Raw genomic sequence first — 23116 nt, 5'->3', positions numbered from 1 at the left:
GGCATTGGGTTAAGCCATTAGCAACAATTTGAGATATTCCTTACTTACCTTGTATCATTTACTGCCTTTCCTTCCTCAAAGTGGAAATGCCTCATCAGGCAATTCAGTATCAGATGAGCTTTCTACAACCTGGGAAAAGGATATGAGTAATTCTTATATGAATAAAAGCCATCTATTCTGGTTCAGAAATCTTAGTCGTTACAGTATTTTCTATCTCATTGAGCTTTAAATTATCTTCCTCAATTAGGGGAAGGACAACAGTTGACTTCAGTTCTACTAACATAGGCCATCCACATGGTCATGCAACATATTTGCTCGGCAGAACTGGGTCAGGACTGGAAATTTGGAGATAATGTTAAATAATTGTGTATCACATAATGTAGTCATATCTTCCTGAAATATGATCACATTTAATAGAAAAGTCTTAACACCAATTGGAATTAAAATGTTTAATAAGCATACCTTTTTCAAGTTTTCACAGTGTTTCCCATTTTTCATTTTTCTTTTAGTCAAGTTTTTTTAATTTATATATTAGTCTTTTGAATAGTGTATTGTCCAAGCATACCATTTTACAAAGAAAAAAGGAAAAAATAGTAACATATATACTGATAGCAATAGTAATAGTACAACAAAATGATTCTAACCATATTTATAATTATATTAGCTTATTTGTAATCCTATTTATTATATTAGCATACTTATAAACAACGTTGGTCCATGTTTTACTTGAACATCATAATGCTCTTTCTTCATCTATCTACCTCTTGTCGTTACCGGTGTTTCCTATTTTTCAATAATTACATATGTATATGCATATACGTTGTACTCTTCTTTCAAACTAAGATTCCAAAGATAGAATAAAATTTGGATTTTATGTTTATAAAAATGAACTACTTTTAGCAAGAAATAAAAATCAAATTGTTAAATTCTAACAGTAGTAACTTCACAATAATTATTTCATTTTGTTTTTGTTTCTCAGCTTGATTGTTTATCCTCCTTCACCTGCAAAAGGAGGACTTGGTGTCACAAAAGAGGATTTGGAGTGTTTAGAATATGGAGAATTCCTTAATGATGTGATCATTGATTTTTATCTTAAGTAAGTAAAATTGATGATAAGTTCCTTTGCAGTTGACAGAGTTATTGCTTCATAAGAGGCAATTTGGAAGGCTGAAGGTAGTTTCCCCTTCCTCTATCAACCTGTAAGTGATTTTTCTGCATTTGTATTGATTAAATATCAGCTTGTTTTGTTGGAAATTAAATTATTTAAACTTACTCCTAATTATTTTAGAATGTCAAAAACATGACTTTCGAATGTTTTGTGTTCAAGAAATCAGTTGTATAAATAGCCAATCACTTTATTGCTTTTGATATTTTCTCCAGGCAAACTGAAGAACAAAAATCACAAGCATTACATGTTGCTAAAATGCATATAAATAAATAACAAAAAACATTTTCATATAAGAAATAGAACAGCATTGTTTTTCCTTTTGTCTGTTTGGTAGATATCTCCACTTAGAAAAAGCTCCCAAGGAACTTGCAGATCGGTCACACATATTTAGCAGCTTCTTCTACAAATGTTTGACCAGGATGGAAAAGAACTCAGAAGAAAATCCAAAACTGTCGTAAGCTGATTTTAAATAAGTAACATTTGTATTTCTTAAAACAAAGGAAATAGAACTATTTCAAAAAATTATTCCTGATCTAGAGTTATGGATTTTGATAAAAATGTGGCACTTTTCCATAGGAAGGTTTAGTTGATTTACCAGTGTATCTTTTTTAGAGTTAGGCTTGAACAGCTACAGCTAAACTCTTGCATTCTAAATATGATCAAGAGAATTTGGAAACATATTACAAATTTGTAAATTTGTAAGGAACTGTAATCCAGAAAGTTATATTAGTATCACAAGATTGCAATAATTTTGGGGAGTGCATTTTAATAAAAAATCATAAATATATATATATGTAAATAAAATCTACAATATTTCTCCAAAAACCTTAAATGAATTGGGGTTTTTTGTTGTTGATGATGCTCTTTCTACCATGATACCTTTTCCTAACACAGATCCTTTACATTTTAGAATAATAATAGTAATAACTATTGTAATTTATAATTCCCACCATTCTTATGAAGATTTTAGGCCTCAATTTTTTATATGCATAGCACAGAATGGAGAAGGAAGCTATAGTTTCGTTGGTCACTCTGTCAGTTCAGACTCCTATATAGAAGGAGATAGGGACTTGAATAATTGTACTGATGGGTATTGCTACATAATAGTGATGGGCCAACTAGTCTTGGCCAGCTGATTCACAAAAAGTGAATTGCTCTATTGTCAGGTGAAGATTAATATAGAGTAGTTTATAGGTTTTTTCCAGATAGGAAAATCAATATTTATTATTATTCTGATTAACAGTATTAATTATTATTTTATATTCACGCAGAATAGCACAAAGAAGACACCGAAGAGTAAAAAGATGGACTCGATATATAAACATTTTTAATAAAGATTACATTTTTGTACCCGTAAATGAAGAGTAAGTTTGCTATATATTTTGGAACGCAATTAATGCTTTCTGCTATAATATTGACCTCTGTGTCAGCTTGTATTCAGTATGACCGTTTTGGTATATGTAGAGTTCATATATTCTTGAAAAGGACATGAAGTCATCATTAATAAATGCGAGAAATAAAATTAGAAATTTATATGAAACTTATAGTCATAACTTGGTAATTTAGATACTATCTAAAGAAACAAAGATTAATAGAGAAAAATGGCGTAGTAATTGTTTTATTTCAAATACTTTGCCTTAGAGCAGGGATATCAAACTTGCGTAGTCTCAGCATCATGTAACATATTGCAACTGTTTTTCTCTTTGCTAAACTGGGTGTGGGTATGGCCAGCATGTGACACATCTGGACCATGGGCCACGAGTTTGATAGCCTTGCTATCAAATAAAAATATAAAGAGAAAAATAATAATAAAAATAAAAGAGAAAGGCAGTCATATTCCAAAAATTTTTGTTCATTCCTCTTAGAAAAGCGGATATGATTTTCCTCTGCCTTTTCTTGTTCAGGTCTCATTGGTATATTGCAGTAATTTGCTTCCCTTGGTTAGAAAACGTTACATATAAGGATTGTGAACGTCAACATTTGCCACAATCTGACTTCCAGCAATTTCCACATCAGTCAGAAAGTAACAGTGGAACCATTAGAAAAGAAAGTGTTTTGCTCCTTAGTGATATCTGGTGTGATTCTGAAGAGCAAGATATAAAGAGCAACCTGCACAATGAAGGTAATGATTTAAGAATTACGTACTGGATTTTTTAAAAAGGAAAAGAAGACCTATATATAAAACTCTTGCAGATCAATGAATGAAAACTGTTCTTATATATCTTTCTGGTATGCTTTTCCCTCTGTGGCCTGCTTAACCAGCTAGAAGGTTTAGTGATGTTTGCTATCTCCTCATTATAATCCAAGCATCTTATTGGGAATGATCTAGTGGCAACCAAAAGTTTCATAGCTCCTGTTTATTTTTCTATCCATTTTGTTTTATGTTTCACACTGATAGTCTAGTTCCATATTCATGCACAGTTGATCCCTGCATACAAGCCTAAATTGTCCCAGTATTAGTCAGTGTCTCAACATACGTAAGCTTCTTCATAAACTACAACTCACAAATCTACCCTTTGCCTTTTCAGTTGAGACTTTTTCCTGTAGTAGATAACATTGCAGAAAAATATACTGGAAAAAGTCCTGGATTATCCTATTGCAAAAATTAATGGTGATTTCCAGGATTTAATGGATTATATATCACTACGTCACCAGTGCCAGTGTACCCCATAAGCAATGATTCTGTCAAAGTGCTATCTGTAGGGGTATATAGCATAGGCAACCTTTTGTTAACTCTGGGCCTTATTTCACATTTTTATATGATTTATTTCCAACTTTCTGTTGGTGGAAAAGAAGAAAAATAGGAAGGTAATGGCACCCTGGGATCTTAGGTTGTCATCTTTGAACTGTTAATGTGACTGTAACTTTATGTTCAGCCAGGCCTATATCCCTAAAATGTGCCTGTCCTGGTCTCTAATTGAAGTGCTATTCATTATGACAAACATTGAAAGCATGGTGTGTGTGTGTGTGTGTGTGTGTGTGTGTACTTGAACCTTATTGAAAAGACTATAGATAAAATCAATACAAAGTATAAATATCCCTTTTCAATACAAAGCCATCTTCCATCAATATTATTTTTCTTTAAACCTATTTTGTTTTATCTTAGATATTCAACCAGATACCATAGCTTCAGAATTCAGTTCCAAAGTTTCCAAAGTAAGTATTTTGATTGCATTCGTATAATTGTATCTCTGCTTGTAGGTTTTGCAGTTGAAAGACGGTTTTTATATGTGTAGGCTCCTTCTCCTTGGAATTAGTTTCTCTGTGCATGAGAAACTGATTTAGAAGATGCCAAGATATTAACTAATTTCAAAATGTTAATATCCTAACTTATTCCAAAACAGCTACTTATAGTGTTTTATCCAAATGAAAAAAAAATTATTTACTGTCGAGTCACCTTATCAGGGAGATGGGTTGCATACAAAGTTAAAGAAATAAAAAAAATAAAAAATAAAAACCACCGTTCAAAGTTGTGACAATACTAAACAAGTGGTATTACTGGTCCTCCAAAGTTCTGTCCATCACAACACCCTTGTGTTCACATGGTTGCAATTTGGGCACTTGGAAATTGGCTTGCACTTAATGATGGTGGCAGCATCCCACGATCACATGGTCACCATTTGCAATATTCCCTGCCAACTTCCCATAAGCAAAATTAATGCCAGCAGGGAAGGTCGCAAGTCAGTATGGTAAATCCCTCTGGCTTTCTTGTGCTTCTGCCCCACCACATCATCCACCCCAGAGCCTACCTGGTTGGTAACACACAGAGCCATCCATCTTCTCTTTCCTGTGCTTGCACCATGCCATTTACTCTCTGGCCTTCCTGTGCTCACATCACATTGCACATCACATGTGGTCATCTTGTGCTCATAGCCTGCACCAGACCTCCCAAATTCTCCCAGAACGTCCCTTGCACCCCCCACTATCCTTACCTAGGATTGTCTGCTTTCCACTTAACAATCCATGTGTCTTGGTGTTATGATGGCAATTGGGACTCTTGGGGTTGCTGTCATCAAGCAATGAGGTCACATACATTATACTTTACAACTGTCCCGTATTCCATCAAAAAAGAGGAGAGTATATTTGACCTTAATCAATCTTATTCCTATCAAACTCTGATTATGTACTAATAAAAAAATGTGATATGTTAGAAAACATATGAATACGAATTGTAATTACTTTTCTATATACAATCCATATACAGTAAGATTCTGAAAAATACACATAGAAATTAAGATAAATACAATTCCATACAATAATAAATAAATATTGATACATTCTAGAGAGCCAGTGTGGTCTAGTATTTAAGATATCATACTAGAAATCAAAAGACCATGAGTTTCAGCCCCACCATAGCACAAAGCCATCTGGGCGGCTTTAAGCCAGTCACTTTCTCTTAGTCCTAGGAAGCAGTCAATAGCAAACCATTTCTGAAAACCTTGCCAAGAAAATTGTAGGGACTTTTCTAGGGAGTCTCAAGAATCAGACATGATTAAAGAAAGAAAATCATACATTCTAGGCTTTTCTTTGTATTTTTGTAATATAATTGTAATAATGGGAAGTAAATTTGTTTTTGACTTGGATTAACAATTTTTTAAAAAAACAATTACATTAAAGCAGAAAGGAATTTCTTGCTATTAAAACAGTATATCACAAAGTCATAAAAATTGTATATTTGCCAATTCTGGATGAGTAATAACAAAGTTGAATATATTGGTAGATTAATTTTGAATTGAATGACAAAATCTACAACAAATATGTACCATCCAAGATTGGTAGCAGTCTTGTTTATGATAAAATGGGAATCCTGGCAAATAAAAAGTTACACTTACTGAGAAGGGGTGGGATGCTACTGGTACTGCTCGGCTCAGTAGAACCGGTAGCTCTGAAGAGCAGCAGACACTGAGCCGGTTCTGTTTTTGCTGCTGTTTGGCCCACCCACCCGCCCAGGCTCTTCCTTGTCCTTTATTTCTGGCTTTTTCAAGCTCAGCTGCTTTGCGCGGTACAGCTGAGCTTAAAAAAGCAGTAAAAAAGTGTCTTTTCAAATGCTGCGCACCTGTGCATAGCACTTATCAGCTGTCCGGATGGCACAGCTGAAGGTTTATTACATGCATGCAAAACGTCATCACTGAACTGGTAGTAATACCAGTTGAATCCCACCCCTGATACTGAGCCAGGATTTAAAATGGTAACATCTATATTTTTGTTAGCCAAGGTTTGTAAATAAGTTATTTAAAAAATCTCAGAATATCAATTATATATTAATTAAACGACTTTAAATTTAGTCTTAAGCATTTGGCCAAGTTATTGAACTGTTCCAAGTTAATGACTAAAATTCATTGTATAAATCCAGGTTTATTTCACAGTTTATAACATGGTTTATCTTTTCTGGTTTATCTTTTTCTGATATTGTGAATGTCTTTCAGAAATTCTCAGACACTTTAAAAATGAAGAAAATTTGTAAAAGGTAGGCAAGTGCATTTATTTTCATTCTTTAAAAATATATACACATACATGCACACACATATATACATACATATGTGTATTTTGTGTGTTTGCAAGGCAGTGAACATACCTAATACTGCTTTCACCTCCTGTTTTTCTCACACTAACAACTTTGTAAGGTGAGTTGAACTGAGATAGATTGAGTGGCCCAAAGTACCCAGCTGGCTTTTATGTCTAAGATGGACTAGAATTCACAGTCTCCTAGTTATTATCCTGGTGGCTTAACCGCTAGAATAAAACATACCTTAATGTATAATTTAGCTATTATCCTGTCTCACAGTCATAAGTTAAGTATAAAGTTATTTCATTGAATTTTACCCTGAAATGCTCAAAATCAAGACGTGTTTTATATAATACCTTTTTTTTCTTTTACACAGGCCATGTATCCTTATCTTAGATTCTCTGAAGGCAAGTTCAGTACAAAATACTGTTCAGGTCCTGAGAGAGTAAGTACCACTGCAGTTCAATTCTATTTTTACATTTATATATTACATCATAATATATAAATCAAAAGATACACACATCAAACTTAAATATTAGATTTGTTTGGTTTTTGTACGGTTTAAAATTCAGTGAGGCAATCGATATCACTGCCAGATTTTCCTCTCATCCTATATTTATTTTGCTAAATCTGCAAACATCTATATTTAATAATATGAATGAAATGTAACATAAAATAAAAATAAGGTTATATAGGAGCAAGGTTGTATCCTTATGTATATGAATTCATATCTAATATGCTATTCCTGTTTGAAATATGCAAAGCACAGAAAAGAAGTAATAAATGGTAAATCTAAGAAATTCAATAAATAAGAATTTTAAAAAAGAAATATATGTACATCTATTTTATCTAGAGTAATAAATTAAAATAGTGCATCTATGCACTACCCTAATTTTCAAACCATCCCTTGCTTCCACAATGCCCATTCATGTCTTCCACTGTTTTTAAATAGCTTTCTGTTCTTCTCACCACTCTTTTTGAGGAACTTGCCAGCTCTGTCTAATTGTGACTTTCTTCATCTTCATCTTCTTTTGTATCAACTCATTCACTGCCTTCATACAATTCAATTCAATTCAATTCTCATTCAGTGGTTTTCTGAGATTAAATTAATTTAACATACTTCATTAATATAAGTTGCTTCCTTGTGTATTCAATGCAAATTCATTGAGCCTATTTATTCTTGAGCCTATCTCTTATTGACATATGATTTTCCATTCCAATCATTTAGTTCACCTAATTTAATTTATACCAGAATTTGGTATAAAGGTATTTATACCTTTTCAGCTTTGCGGACTGGCGGGAGGGGGAAAGGGCATGGTTCTGTGTGCACAGTAGGCAATTGGGCCTGCTACTCATGCAAATGGAGTGCACACACATGTACTCTCGGGCTGCTTGAGTGAGTGGGAATATGCATGCATGCACATGCTCACCCCGCCAGTTTTGCAGCCCGGTTCCAGAAGGCTCAAAGCTCAGTAATGGGCCATGGCGTAGGGATTGGGGACCCCGGATTTATACAACTTTTATTTCCATATAATTAGAGTATCAAGGCTTCATACCAAGTCTAAACTATTTTCATTTCACATCCCCAACAAGGTTCAAGAAGTTTATGTACTATAAATCATGCAGAGACTTAGGAAACAATAAATATACAGTATATACCCTTTAACCATTCTAATTTCCAAGTTAAAATTCTGAGCATTTTCTTCCTGCCTTTCCAAGGCAGCTGCTAGTTTCCCATGTGATACATTGCTTACATCCATACTGCCTCATTTTGTCTTTGTAACATTGATGAAATATGATTCAAGCATCTTCATGTCCTGAACCAGCTGATATCTAAAAGAAGGCAGGAGTAATGTCTATATTTTCCACCCTGAGTTGCTTATAAAAATAATAAAGGTGGAATGTAAACAAAATTAAATAAATACATGTCACCACAAGCATTTCTTATATATTTAGCCATAAATACCGTACATTAAACAGCTGAAGTGACATGATGCCTCCCTAACTTTTTTTCTGCTCAGTGATTAACAATTCACCAAGCATTCCATTTATTCTCATGCATATTATACTTTCATGAGATATCTCTTTTATTGCCTTCACCAATCAGCTTTAAATTCATATTCTCACAAATAATTCCATAATAAGAGCCTAGTTGCTTTTCCTGTATTTCAGCTAAACAATATATCAGTGACCAGCTGAAGAGCAAAATCTGATTTGTATACACTTACCTTATCTGCTCTATATTATGGGTGCCATAATAGCATTGTTCCATTTGTCATATACCAAACAATGAGTACCTAAATCTAACCCTAACAATTAATAAATGTTTCCACTGTTCCCATTTTGGCTAAACCATGTTCGATATTGTGAAAGATGGTACACACAGAGGGGGAGCTGGAGTAATAAACTAGAGTGAAATGGCAGTTTCCCAAGAAGGAGGAAGCACATTCCCAAAAGGGAAGGGAGACAAAGACAGCACAGCCCACATCTGGATAGAAGATAGAAGAAGAAAGAGAAGATAGAAATTCTATAGAACTCTATAGAATTTCCCAGGGTATATCTGTAGGCTGGAAGCAGTAAGGGTTTAGTCTGCCAAGTTTCTTTTGTTACAGTCCATGTAAACAAATATAGAACTGAACTGTGGTTAAATAGTTCTAGATCATTCTTGGACTTAGCTTGACAAAGAGAAAAAAATGGGATTCAGCTGAACCTCAGTTACTTCTCACCTTGCTAGAAACATACTTTAACTGCTTTATATATATCAGTTTTCTCTGTCAGAGGCTTTACTGTATACATCTATGCTGTATACAAATCAAGTCAAAAGCAGCTGAAATATTTGAGGGAGAAGTGTAGAAAATTTTCTCTTCACATATTATACCAAGTGTACAATAATCACTTTAATATTGATTATTTGTTTTCATATATCCACAGAGGGTTGGTTTGGATTCAAACCATGTAAATCAGTGGTAGGTTATTGAGACTTAAGTAAACAATAATTAATTTTTCAGTTTATCACATTGGAAAGCAAATATCACATTGGAAAGCAAATCACGTAGTTTGAACTCATCTTAATATACTTCTCTTTTTCAATTTTAGATATCTAGAAGTAGAATGGGAAGCTAAACGCAAAACTTGTCGTGAGTTCAGCAAATCTACTATGGTAGATTTTTATCCAAGGGTCCCCAAACAAAATAATAACAGTGATTGTGGGATATACTTATTGCAGTATGTGGAAACTTTTTTTCAGGTAAAAATAATTTCAATGCACTTTGTACTTGTCCTTTTATTTGTTTCTGGATAAACTTTGAGATTGTTTCCAATGCATGGTTAATGACTAGAAATAGCCTTTGTCAATCACGCCCCATCCTTATGTATGGATTTCAATTCTCAGAACTCTCAAAAACAACTAGACTGGCTCAGAAATTCAGGGGAATGATGTTCACGTGTCTTGAGAGTGCCCAAGTTGAGGTAGTAAATGCTCTTTCAGATCTTCAATTTCATGAAAAGTCGTTTAACAACCAAATAGGGGTTTATCATATAACATATTGTAAGATGCTCTGATCTTCCAAAGCTGATCCAAGATTTAGTTATTTATTTAGCTAACGTAGTTCATTAGTTAGTTATTTTTGTGCCTTTGAGTCAGTGTTGAGTCCTGCAGTTTTCTTGCTGCTTTTTCAGATGTGGTTTACTAATAATTCCTTCCTAGAGTTGAGAGAAAATGACTGGCCCAGGGTTAACCGCTGGCTTTGTGCCTGTCTCCTGGTTTCTAGCCTAAATAGAATACATGTTTGGATTTGTGCTTATGTTTTTGGGTATATACTGTAACTCATTGATAGGATGTCATTATATGAATTACATACTTATTTTATTAACACTAGTAGCAAAAATATTTCTAGCAAGATAAACAATACTGTTTTAAAAATTTACTTACACAGAATCCTTTTTCTTTAAATCATCAGAATCCTATTATTAACTTTGAGCTTCCGGTACACTTGGAGCAATGGTTCCCTCCTCACCTGGTGAGAAGAAAGCGAGAACAGATTAGAGACTTGATCTTGCAACTACATTTTCAACAGCAGAGTGGCAGCAAAAGCTAGCAGATTTTTCTTCTGGATCTTGAAAATTAAAAAGCATAGATCCAGAAGTATGAGAAATCTAGTCTGTTCTTTTAATGTTGTCAAGAGCTGCATTTCTGTATTTATTTTAAGGGTTACATTTGAACTACCGTATTTGCCGGGGTATAAGGCGACTGGGCGTATAAGACGACCCCCAACATTTCCACTCAAAATATAGAGTTTGTTATATACTCGCCGTATAAGACTACCCCCTCTTCCACACACCTTCCACTTTTGCACTTTTTTTTTTTTTTGACGCACTTTTCTGCTTTGGACAATTTTGAAATGAGCTAATCCAATTTTGAACCAAGAATATGCAAATAGCTATGGAGTTTAGAAATGAGTTTTAAAAATATTTTTCATTGCTTACCATTAAGCGTAAAATATGTTGTAAATAAAATGAGAACACAGGAAACGTTCTCTTCTCAATACAGCTGATCTCTCTCTCTCTCTCTCTCTCTCTCTCACACACACACACACACACACACACACCAAAACCCGGACACTGAAAAGGCTGCCAAGGAACAGTATATTCAATGCCTTCTCTTTAATCAAGAAACAAGGAATTCCTTAGAATCTTTTTTTTCCCCAAGTGGCCCTCTTTAAAAAAAAAAAAATGGAGGTAACACTTTCATTCAAAAAGTCTTCCAGTATCTGGAGTCGCTCAGACATATTGAAGTGAGGCAGGAGAGTAAGTGAAATTTGAAATGATCCAGCTACCGTTTTCTTCCCCTCCCGCCCGAAGGCCATTATCTCCACGTCAAAACGAAGGAGGGGAGGCAAAGAAGCCAAACACGCTAAAAAGGATCTCTTTATTTTCCTACACAAGGTCACACCTACTTTTCCGCATTCAAAGGACAACCTCTCCTCACCACCACCACACACACACACACACCCCAATACCCGCAAACAATGTTCTGGGCATTAATCACCATTGCTACATTAACCTGGTAAATTTATACCCTGCCTCCCCCAGTGTTGCTTTGACGGCAGGATTTCACACAGCGGGCGCTCGCTCGCTCTCTTCTCCGCTCTCCCACCGTTCGCACATGTTGGAAGCACCGTAAAACCTGATAACCCACCCGGGGCTCCCCATCCTTAACCTACAGCCGCCCGCATGCAAAACCTGCGTGCAAAAAGAAAAAAAGAAAAAGAAAGTACGCCGCACGTGAGGATCTTGAATCCTCTCCTCCCCACACCGCTAAGGAAGGAAGAGGGGAAAGGTTGCGCAGCGCGTGGCGAGTGACACACACACACACACACACACACACCGCTCCCCCAGCCTCCCTCCCGGCTGCAACTCAAGCTCGAAGTGGGAGTCGGATCCTCCCGGCGTATAAGACGACCCCCACTTGGAGGCATGTTTTTCAGGGCAAAAAAGTCGTCTTATACGCCGGCAAATACGGTATATTTGCAGAAAAGGAAAGCACATAAATTATAATTATGTAATTTAAAGTAAATGTCACTACATCACCTAATTTTGTTTCAATGGGGAAAATAGAAGCAAAATTGCAAACAGCAAAGATGGAAGAATACTTTAATCCTAAGAAATGTAAATAATTTTCATTTCAAAAGCTGGAAAGTAAGTCTTCACAAAATGGATACATTTTAAAAGGCATATTTAATATTTCTAAAAATAGCATTTCAATATTTAAACAAAATACTGAATATATATAGCTGCTTTTGAATATACTAGATATGGTATTGTTCCATTGAATTTTAGCTATATTTTGGGTTTTCTTATTCATATGCACAATCACTTTCTACATTGTATTTTTAAAATGCTAGAACACAATGTAAAGTCATGCTTCAAAGTTATAAAATGGAAGTGTCATTTGTTTTCCATGTTAATTTGGTTACATAGCCCAGATTAAAACCTAATCTGTTTCTGTTGCTCAGAAATTGTATATGAATACTATGTATTTAAAAGACACTTAACACAAGACTATATGGTTTTCACTGTACTGGGTACAGCTGGAGCTTATATCTGGCAAAGTATCACCCTGGTGGGATTTTATTAATATTTCAATTATTTATTGGTGGTGGAGTCAGTGGAAGTGTTTAATAAGCATTTTTATTGAAATCCTATATTAACATCTAGGAGTAAGCCTCATTAAATTCTATCACCAAGTAAACTACTTCACAATTTTTCAAAGTGACATAAAACAAACTTTTCTTAGCCAAAAGAGATATGCTTTTGAAAATACATATTGAAAAATTGAATATATATGATTCTCCCATTTGAGATTGAAGCTGTTAATAGAAGAATTTCTACTGGACTAAAGGACCCTAAAGAATAAGGGAGCTGTTAAATGTTAAAGAAGGAATTTTACTATTGAATAAATTATTATTTTATTACAATGTTTGATGAATTCTTTTTCTTTAATAAAATTCTCATGATTACTCTGTTGAAATAAGGTTTGACTTGACAGTTGTTTGCAACAGATCGGTGCTGTTTCTTGGAAAGATGCTGGAATCCTTTTACCAAGGATTATTTTAAATATTCAATTCAAATGAAAATTTTCTTACAAGAAATAAATACTGCACTGAGAAGAAACAAATGCTATTTATTTGACTAGTTGGTAACTAATATATATTTTAATTACATATTTTTGTGATTCTAATTACATAAAAATATATATAATGTTACCTGGCTATATACTTTCCTTTTGCATATAAGTTATGTGTAGGAAAATTGATACAGTCATGTGAAAAAGAAAGTGTACTCTCTTTCCCCAGATAGATACTGGAAGCCGGCTATTGCCGGAATGTGCTACAGCAGCTCCTCTTGGTTTTATTTTATTTTGTCAACTTTTAGTTCACCCATTGGATCCTTTTTATTTAAATAATATGTTTTGGAGAAGATAACAGTGTTAGACCACAACACAGACAAAAGTTTTTTATTTTGGGGGACTAATAAGGCATGGGAAAAAGAAGTGCCATGGCACCAGCCCAGGATCTCTTCCACAAGTGAAGACTGCAAAAACAACCAGAATTGAGGAGCACTTTGATGACAAGACATCTGTAAGTAAAACTTACCCCTCTCCACAGGACCTGAAAAGGGATCTGACAAAACAGCAGATACTAGACTTTCCCGATCTAGTGGGGGAGGAGCAAAATGACAGCCAGAATTTTTCACAAACAACTAGGCCAGCTACAGCTGATATGTTAAACTTTTCACTGAAAAGTGAAACTTTGATAAAATAAAATAGAGACCATGGAAAATGAAAGTGGAAAACTGATCATTTAAGAAAGAAGTAGGAAGAGAATATCTTGGGATTGTTTGGTGATCTTGGGATAAATTTTAACTTATGGCAGTGGTGGTATTTGACCAATTTGGCCCGGTTCTGGCGAGCCAGTAGGAGTGATGAGCAGCAGAGACCGAACCGGTTCTCTCTGCCGCTCTGCTGTTGGGCCCACCCACCCACCCGGGCTCCCATACTCACTTTTAACTGCTGAATTTGAAGCGCAGCTGCTTTGCGCGGCACAGAATAGTGCCGTGCGGCAGCTGCTGAAGCAACCGGGATCGTGCAGGCTTGCAGGATGTGAGTTAGAACGCCTCTGCACCTGCGCAAACACCTCTGCACCTGCACAAAGTGCACGTTTGGTGTGTGTGTGCATGCAAAGTATATGCATGCGCACAAAGTGCGCCCACCAAGCCATGCCCACCGAACTGGTGGCAAAAATATTTGAATCCCACTACTCATTTATGGACATTGGACTATCTGAGCAATCTGGAAAACTTAAAGGGGAACTAATAAAAGCTGATCGTTGGAAAGAAACTTTATAGACATTGACTGAATTAAAATTACTGGACAAAAGTGTTTAAAAATGACAGAATCTCTTTTGGAACTAAAAATGGAACTTAGAAATATGAAAGAAATCTTACAAGAAAAAGGTAAATTGTTTGGCTTTGCTCTAAAATTTTTAGAAATGGCGATTTCTGAGTATGAAGAACAACAAGCAGAGCCAGAAGAGGAGGAGCTGATTAAAGAAGAGGCTATTTTTAATGGACAATTGGAACAATGGATTTTAAAGCGAACGAGGGAAAGAATAGGAATTAAAAATTGGAGATTTGAAAAAGTAACTAGAAAAGGGACTATTCTGAAAACCACAGTAAAAGGAAACAGCAGAAAAGAGAATTGCAGAAGGTAGCTTTAAAGAGGGAGGGGGATAAAAATTGGAGTAAGAAAGGGAAGGGACAAATGAAGGGGAAAAGAAACAATAAGAAACAGGACCAGGAAATAAAGAAATATGGAAATCGAATAAAGATGAAAAGAAATTGTTTATTTAAAAGAATAGAGATAATGGTTAATTAAGAATTAAGAAAGATTCTGCAAGGTAATGAGGTGTAGTGTAAATGTACTAGAAGCATTAAACTATCTAGAAAGTAGGGAAATATAGATTATTAAAATTAATGACTGGAACTGATATTTTTCTGCTATTTGAAGGTTTGCTTTTTATTAAATTATATACAGAGATAAATGGAATAAATTTTTTAAAAGAAAAAATATAAGCTTAATAACTGTTTAATGAATTTAAAGAATATAGTTGAAATGAAATGTGAGGATTGTTGTAATGAGACTGATATCAGTTTTTATGATGGATTTAATAGAGTAATTCTTTTTTTGGGGGGGGGGGAATTATAAATAATTTCTATGTAATTGAAAGGGAAAATGCCATGCGGAATCTGACCTAAACAATATATATGTAATGTAGTTGTTAGGAGATTACTGTTACTAATTTTTTAGGCTATAATTTAAGTTAAATGATTATCGGGACTTAAAGGAGGAACAATTAAATGATATATAAGATATAGGGGTGGTACACTCTAATTGGTAATTGTGGAGGAAATTTTATCTTTTTTGAAATGTTTGAATTGAGATGGAATTTTTGAAATGATGAAATAAGTATATGCAATGAAATTACAAACCTGACAGATAAAAATCTAAAATACATGGAATTTGAAGATATGAGATCTATTTAAAGTTTAAGGACTAGGTTAAGAAATGAATTGAAAATTGATAAAATAGGCTGGAGAAAAGTATTTGAGAAAAATGATAGAAAATATGTAAGATAATGATAAGATATGAAATGAAATGCGAAACATGGGTATGTAATTAAAGTCATGTTTGTATGTAAATGGGATAATCTGGAACTATGCTATTCACTAAAAAAAAATATTTTTGAAATGTGGAAAACTGAATAAAACTTTATTTAAAAAAAGTTTTTGAAGATCAAATTAAGATACAGATTGGCAACAACCTCTAGCAACATGTATTTGTCTCAGATGTCCATGGTGTTCCAACATTGTATTTGAAAAATAAAATGTCCCAAATATTGGAATATGGGTATGTTGACTTTTTAAAGAAATATTTTCACTTCGACAATCTTACTGGAGATCCCAACTAGGCCATATCCTGGTGATCACAAACCAGAAATCATGAAGTTGGATATATAACCTATGCCTGGTCAAATTTGAATAACTGTCTTATGTTTCTTAAACTGCATAAAGCTTGTTACTTCTTTGAAATTTCTTTAAAGTAATTTTGAATTATGTTTTTTTAAAGTCATAGATTCTTTGCATAATGCACAAATGACTTAGATGGAGAACTCACAGCCTTTTTACTCCATCCAATTTTTTTTTCACGTTTCAACCAGAAGAGAGGGAAAAAAACTCTCATTTGCAGTGGGTTGCATTGTGCCCATGATAATTAAACTACTTCAGCGCACATTTTCATTTTAATGGATCAGACAGAAGTATATATATTTGACCATAGAAACTGATCATACTTATCTCTTCATCTTTCATGGGATTGAATCAGGGCAAAGAGGAACTACTAGGCCATTTCACAGAACAAAGGTTTACATATTTCTATTACGTATACTCATTCGCAGTAGCTGTCCAAATAGCCTTACTTGGTGATCCTCTTGATTTAATTGTGTTTGGCACTTTTTGTATTCCTCAAACATTCCAGCTTTCTAAAGGTTGTAAGCTGATGATTAGCTTACACAAACTGTGGTTTAAGCTGCTTTGTGGTCAGTACTCTCAAATTCAGGCACAAAACAGCCTGCTCTTTGTTAGTCTGCTATCCAATGGCTTTCACTACACAGCAGTAGCAAACTCCACTTTCATGGCTCATTGTGGAAGGAAAGAGTCTGACTTGATAGAAGAGAAATGTTTTCAAGCCTCCCCCCTCATTTGTATGACTTCACCTGTTTATACTGATAGAGATAAGCAAGTAAAAGTAGGAATTTACAATATTGGTATGTACTGTATATCTCTCTGTGTGTACATATGTAGGTGTATATAGGTAGATATAGAAAGTATATGTAACTAGGTAGGTAGGTGTAGATATGTATATGTCCATATGTGTGTGTGAGTTTTTATATTCATGCGTGTATGAAACTTGTGGGAGTGGTGACTAGAGTTTGAAGCTGCTGAAGGACACATTTATATTTCTCAAGAAAAGGCTTTTTCCTCTGGGCTGAATAGCTACAGCCAGAAGGACTGGAACAGAAACATGTCTGCCCCAGTCCTTCTATCATCAAGATGTGGAAGACACCAAGTGTGTTCTGATGGAAAAGACTTGAGGTAAACTATCCACAGGAATACTTTGAAGAGGTTCATCAATGGACTTAACTTGGAAGACCATAAATAATTTAGCAGGCAAAACCTAAAAAGAGGTCCTGGAACTGTAAATGGGACAGTGTTTGAGGCTTCTGAAAAAGCCATGTAGAAGGCCATGCAAGGAGCATCTGGCCTACCAAAAGGCCCTGTGGGTGAGGTTTACCAGAAAGGTTGAGATAGCTTCTTGCAGATGATAATATGATGGCAATCAGCCCTTGTGGGATGATGTGTCCCAGAATAAAGTTCCAATAGATATTTAGATCTATTTAGCTTTTAATCACTACTTGTCCAGTACTGTTATTGTGCCATTTTTATTGATGCATTTATTTGATTGTATAACAGCCCATCTTACATTCATGACTTTGGGCAGCTCACCTAGTTAAAACAACCACACTAAAAAAAAACCACCACAGATATCAATAAAACTCCATTAAAACCAGATTCAAATATAATAAGCAGGCAAATGCAAGCCACATATTTATTATGTATCATTGATGATACTTTATTCCTTATTCCAGTTATGCAAAACACCTCTTTGGGTAAATAAAAGATTGGCCTCTTTGGGGAAATATTTTTCAGTTCTAGTCAGAAATCGTAGGATTACCTATCAACTCACATCCAGATATTAACTAGTTCTGAAACTTTAACTTTTTGGGATCAACTTTTGAATCAAGGTCAAAGATTACATTAATGTGAACTGGTTTTTCAGGTATGTCAATTTTAAAATTATTTTCATGTATATGTCATTGTGTATGTATAAAAGCCCATATTTTTTGTTTGTTTGTTTATTTTTGTAAATGGGATAGCAATACCATTATACAAACTATAAAACTATAAATAAAGGTTGTTCAACAACATTGTTCTTGCTCTGTTGTCCTAAATATTTCTGCTTTAACCTTGTCTGGAGAATCAGTGATAAATGAAATCATGCACGTGTTGTTGTTACCATCCAGAGTTGCAGCAAAATCACCCAAGGATGAAAATCTCTTATCTTGTTAACATAAGAGATATTGCTTAAATAGTACTTTTCCCCCAAGAAGTTAATTAAAATTGTATTTTGTTAAGTGAGAATGGTGCTGCCCTTGTATGGAATGCCAGTTAAGGGCATGATAAGCTCCTTTAAAGCTGGCTCAGCTGACCAGCTTAATTAAAAAAAAAAACCTGTCTGCATTGGAATGACTAATATCAAGAAGCTTCTCCTTTAGCACTTCTGTAACTCCCAAAATGAAAAATGAAATAATTTATTTTAGAGAAAATAATCTTAGATATTTTGCTGGGCTTTTGTTAAAGAAACTATAGTATTTTTTTTTTAATGACCAGAAGGAATAATAGACGACACCAGTGCTTTTCCTGGAAGAGAATCTTATTGGATGCTTAGTACGTTGAAGATTGCTAGTTCGGTGGAAACGGGACTTGATTATTTCCTTTTTCACTTTAAATATAAAACAGAATAAAAGATAAATATGTGTGACTTTCCTTGGAAAATATATTTAGGAATATGCGTATTTGTTTTGGCTAAAAGGGATTTTCCAACATTTGCAGGTAAGAAAGTATACCTAATAATTTGTGAGTTTGTGTTAATATTCATTTTACTAGTTATCCCATACTTTTGTATTTAATAAAAAATCATTTAATCATAATGAGAGGGAATAGGTTATATTTATATGGAGTCAGAATCAGTCTTTATGTACTAGAATCCAATGTGATTATCTGCAACTATCTTAAAATTGACAGGAGAAATTAGTTATAGGATACAATGTCTATCCCTAACATAAGAATAAGCATTACCTAAGGTTTGCTTTTACTGAAACATGCATATCATGAGAATAAATACTAAGCATATGTCTAAGCATATGTCTATACTCAGTAGTAGTTTTTCCCAGAAAACAAAATCTTAATATTGTTAATATTTGTCCTCAAGCCAGTAGCAAGTATATCTTGTAACTCTTCTTGTAATGTTTATATTTATTTTTTTCATTTCAAATAACATTTTTAAACATTGCTAATACTTTATCATTCATATAGTCAGTGAATTGTTCAGCATTATCATTATTCTCCTTGTTAGTTTTTACAGTATATAAATGGAAAATGTGTGAACTGATTAGTTTCCATATTAAAAAGGATAATTTCATGTCCATCTTTAAAACATAGCAATCCTTAAGGGATTTAGATTAGCCCATTCATATTGATGCATAAATGGTGCTTGAAAGTTTTATGTTGTTTGTCAAAGTAATGATGATACAAATAGAAAATGTTTAAGAAGTTTAAAATATGTAAGCTATTTGATCTGTTAGAAAAATATGGTAAGATGTGTGCAGAACACATGAGAAACTCTTTATAGTCTTTGTATATTATTCAGACTATATAGAAATTAGTCTCATCACCTGGGCAGAAATATGTTTTAACAATAGTGTAGCAGTTTCTTGACATTATGGAAACAGAAATGCTAGCTCTTCTTGTTCAATTGTAAAACAAGTTTAATTTTCTTATTTTGGAGCACAAAATTTATATAATAAACATTTTTCCTTTGAAATCTTTATTATTATCTACCTTAATCGCACAAACAAACAAACAAAAATCCCATGATGACTTTTCTAAAATAAAAAAGATGTATATTTAAGACATTATTTGCAATACTATAACAACAAAGAAGGTATAATTATCTAGTGGAAAAGGTATTATAATTATTATGATACACTGTTTTTATTAGAGTTATATTGGCCTTTTGGTTCAGGAACTGAAGGCAGTGTAAATAGGACTTGCTTTCCTTATTTTTCTTCATATCAACAACTCTCTTATTTGGGTTGGATTGAAAGAAAATGACTGGCCCAAAGTCACCTAGTGACCTTTGGTGATTAATGGTGGACTAGGATATTGATTTCCTTAGGATCAGTCCAACGTTTTAACTCCTACACTGCTTAGTTAACATCCATTTTACCAGATGAATATAAGAAAAGTAGACTGGAAACATCTGAAAGATTATATTTCTTAAAGAAGCTTATAAGATAGTGCAGTACTATAGCATTACATCTATAGCTCCTTAAAGGTATCTCTTTGTAATGAAATCTATTTACCAACAGAGGTCACAGCACCTAAGGATATTTCATTGGATTTTTCATCTGATACTTGGCAAACAAATAGAAATCATTCTCAGTTTCTTGATTCGAAGCCTCTTCTTGACTTCAAAGAATCACAGAAGTTCAGCAGACATTTATTTCGAATGAAGAGATCCGTTTTCTTTCCTACTGGAATTAAAGTATGCCCAGAAGAGTCTATTGAACGGGCTACTGCCAATCATCTTAAATATTTCAAACTTAGAGGTAAGTGAGCAGTCTAGGGCAACTGCTGTTTCTTGAGAGAGTTAACATCTAGATTTATGTGAATGTTGAAAACTCTCAGAAAAGCAACACTGTTGGGCTGATGTTGGGTATATTGCCATTGCCTTTTCCTTGACTTCCTGTTACTCATCAGAAAGTTGTAACAATGAAGGATATAGGTTGAGCAGAGATGACTCCAACCGAAGTAAAAATTACAGGAAATAATAGGACAATGGACAGCTGTCTATTTGAGATGCTTGCTTTGTTTCACTTGTTTATTACATTAAATCATGAATTTCCTGCAATAACTTAAGACAATATGCATAGTACTCCTACAGACCTATCTGATATGCTAACTAAATTACAGCAATATTGGCTTAAAGCTTCAAAGCTGCATGGATACCAGAACCTAGATTTTCCCATGATAATCCACTATTTTAATTATTGTGCTACTTTTTCACTAAATATTAGCAAAGCAAATTCTCTTCTCACTGTATTAGGGCTAGTACTTAGGTTATTTGTTTTACCTCAAATAATAGCCTCTAACATAAGAAATGGAAGAAGGCAGTGTAATTACTTGAAGAAGTTATGTTGCCTCTCAGTGCAGGCAGGCTTAGAAAATTATGTGATATATGAAAAAATATGTCAGTTCAGTCAGATTAGAGGTTTGAGGTAAACACATATACCAACGTATCATTTACTTGACTATGTGGATATTACAAATGAGAATAACATAAGGCTTGTAATGCTCCAAATTCAATTCCATAAAGGCATAAATTTTCCAGAGATCGTGAAGTTTATGCAAGATCAGAAAAAGGCATGCTTGCCATAAGAAGATGCAGAGAGGTAGCTTCAAAGCAGAGGTTGTATTCAGCGGGTTCTAACCAGTTCTGGAGAACCAGTAATGGAAATTTTAAGTAGTTCGGAGAACCAGCAAATACCACCCCTGACTGGCCCCGCCCCCATCTATTCTCTGCCTCCTGAGTCCCACCTGATCAGCTGGGTCTTCTTTTGTTGCCCTGCACAGGAGAATGGAGCTGGAAAGCAGGTTTTTATTATTTATTTATTTATTTATTTATTTTGATTTGTCAATCGCTTACAAGATAATAGGTATAAGTATATACATAGTTATGAATACATGAAATGGGTACATATAAGAAAAATAAAAGAAACAATAGGACAGGGACGGTAGGCACATTGGTGCGCTTATGCACACCCCCTACAGACCTCTTAGGAACGGGGTGAGGTCAATAGTAGACAGTCTAAGGTTAAAGTTTTTGGGGTTTGGAGAAGAAACCACAGTCAGGTAGAGTATTCCAGACATTGACCACTCTGTTGCTGAAGTCGTATTTCCTGCAATCAAGTTTGGTGCGGTTAACCTTGAGTTTGCATCTATTGTGTGCTCTTGTGTTGTTATGGTTGAAGCTAAAGTATTCATTGACAGGTAAGTCATTGCAATGTATGATTTTATATACCATACTTAGATCAGACCGAAGGCAGCGTAATTCAAGGTTTTCTAGGTCTAGAATTTCAAGTCTGGTGGCATAAGGTATTCTACAACAAGTAGAAGAGTGGAGAACTCTTCTTGTGAAATATTTCTGGACTTTCTCAAGTGTGTTAATATCAGATACGTAATGTGGGTTCCAGACTGATGAGCTGTATTCGAGTATTGGTCTAGCAAATGTTTTGTATGCTCTAGTTAGTAGTTATATTACCAGAGAAAAATCTACATAGGATTAGGTTAACAACTCTTAATGCCTTTTTGGCTATGTAGTTACAGTGGGCTCTAGCACTTAGATCATTAGAGGTGAGTATTCCAAGGTCCTTGACAGAGTTTGGATCATAAAAAAGGTCTTGACTATTCAGCTTGTATTTTATTTTCTGATTTTTTTTTTGCCAATATGTAAGACAGAGCATTTATTTGTTGAGATTTGAAGTTGCCATTTGTTTGACCATTCTAATACATAGTCAAGATCTTTTTGAAGGGTAGCAGTATTGTCTGTGGTATTGAACAGCTTTACATCATCAGCGAAGAGAACGCAGTTGCTCTTAATATGATCACAGAGGTCATTTATGTAGAGTATGAAGAGAGTTGGTCCTAGAACACTGCCTTGGGGGACACCACTATTGACAGTTACAGAATTTGATAGGACACTCCCAATTTTGACCATTTGTTGTCCGTTTGACAGGAATGCTTCTGTCCAGTTGTCCAGAGATACCATAAGATTTTAGTTTTAGGAGTAGTTTGTCGTGTACCACTGAATCAAAGGCTTTACAGAAGTCTATGTAGATTGCGTCTATTGCTTTGCCCTGATCGAGTTGTGTAGTCCATATGTTTTTGCAGTGTAAGAGTTGCAGATTACAGGATAGTTTTTTTCT

The 23116-nt window shown here is 34.4% G+C and overlaps 2 protein-coding genes and 1 long non-coding RNA gene across 10 annotated transcripts in view; all 3 read left to right on the top strand.

Annotated features, from left to right (window-relative positions):
• Positions 1–10912, top strand: part of SENP7 (SUMO specific peptidase 7) — a 41750-nt gene extending 30838 nt beyond the window's left edge. For all 5 annotated transcript variants that reach the window (XM_087966485.1, XM_087966484.1, XM_087966482.1 and 2 more), the window contains 9 exons: positions 980–1096; positions 1503–1622; positions 2440–2532; positions 3073–3290; positions 4275–4324; positions 6595–6635; positions 7051–7119; positions 9771–9921; positions 10634–10912. In XM_087966485.1, coding sequence (XP_087822611.1) covers positions 980–1096; positions 1503–1622; positions 2440–2532; positions 3073–3290; positions 4275–4324; positions 6595–6635; positions 7051–7119; positions 9771–9921; positions 10634–10771 — 997 coding nt within the window. In that variant the 3' untranslated portion in view covers positions 10772–10912. The remainder of the gene's footprint in view (positions 1–979; positions 1097–1502; positions 1623–2439; positions 2533–3072; positions 3291–4274; positions 4325–6594; positions 6636–7050; positions 7120–9770; positions 9922–10633) is intronic.
• Positions 10913–13450: 2538 nt separating this feature from the next.
• On the top strand, positions 13451–16135 carry LOC148130436 (uncharacterized). The gene is made up of 2 exons (XR_015749795.1): positions 13451–13813; positions 14721–16135. It is a non-coding gene; the product is annotated as an uncharacterized LOC148130436 (long non-coding RNA).
• Positions 16136–18568: 2433 nt separating this feature from the next.
• IMPG2 (interphotoreceptor matrix proteoglycan 2) overlaps positions 18569–23116 on the top strand; it is a 75008-nt gene continuing 70460 nt past the window's right edge. For all 4 annotated transcript variants that reach the window (XM_087966480.1, XM_087966479.1, XM_087966478.1 and 1 more), the window contains exons 1-2: positions 18569–18962; positions 20501–20740. In XM_087966480.1, the coding sequence (XP_087822606.1) occupies positions 18884–18962; positions 20501–20740 (319 nt within the window). In that variant the 5' untranslated portion in view covers positions 18569–18883. The remainder of the gene's footprint in view (positions 18963–20500; positions 20741–23116) is intronic.

This window comes from Notechis scutatus, chromosome 5, assembly GCF_049901735.1.
Source record: "Notechis scutatus isolate UNSWTSFEM ecotype Mainland chromosome 5, rNotScu1.2, whole genome shotgun sequence".
NCBI classification, from domain to species: Eukaryota; Metazoa; Chordata; class Lepidosauria; order Squamata; family Elapidae; genus Notechis; species Notechis scutatus.
This window is presented reverse-complemented; position numbering and strand designations above follow the sequence as displayed.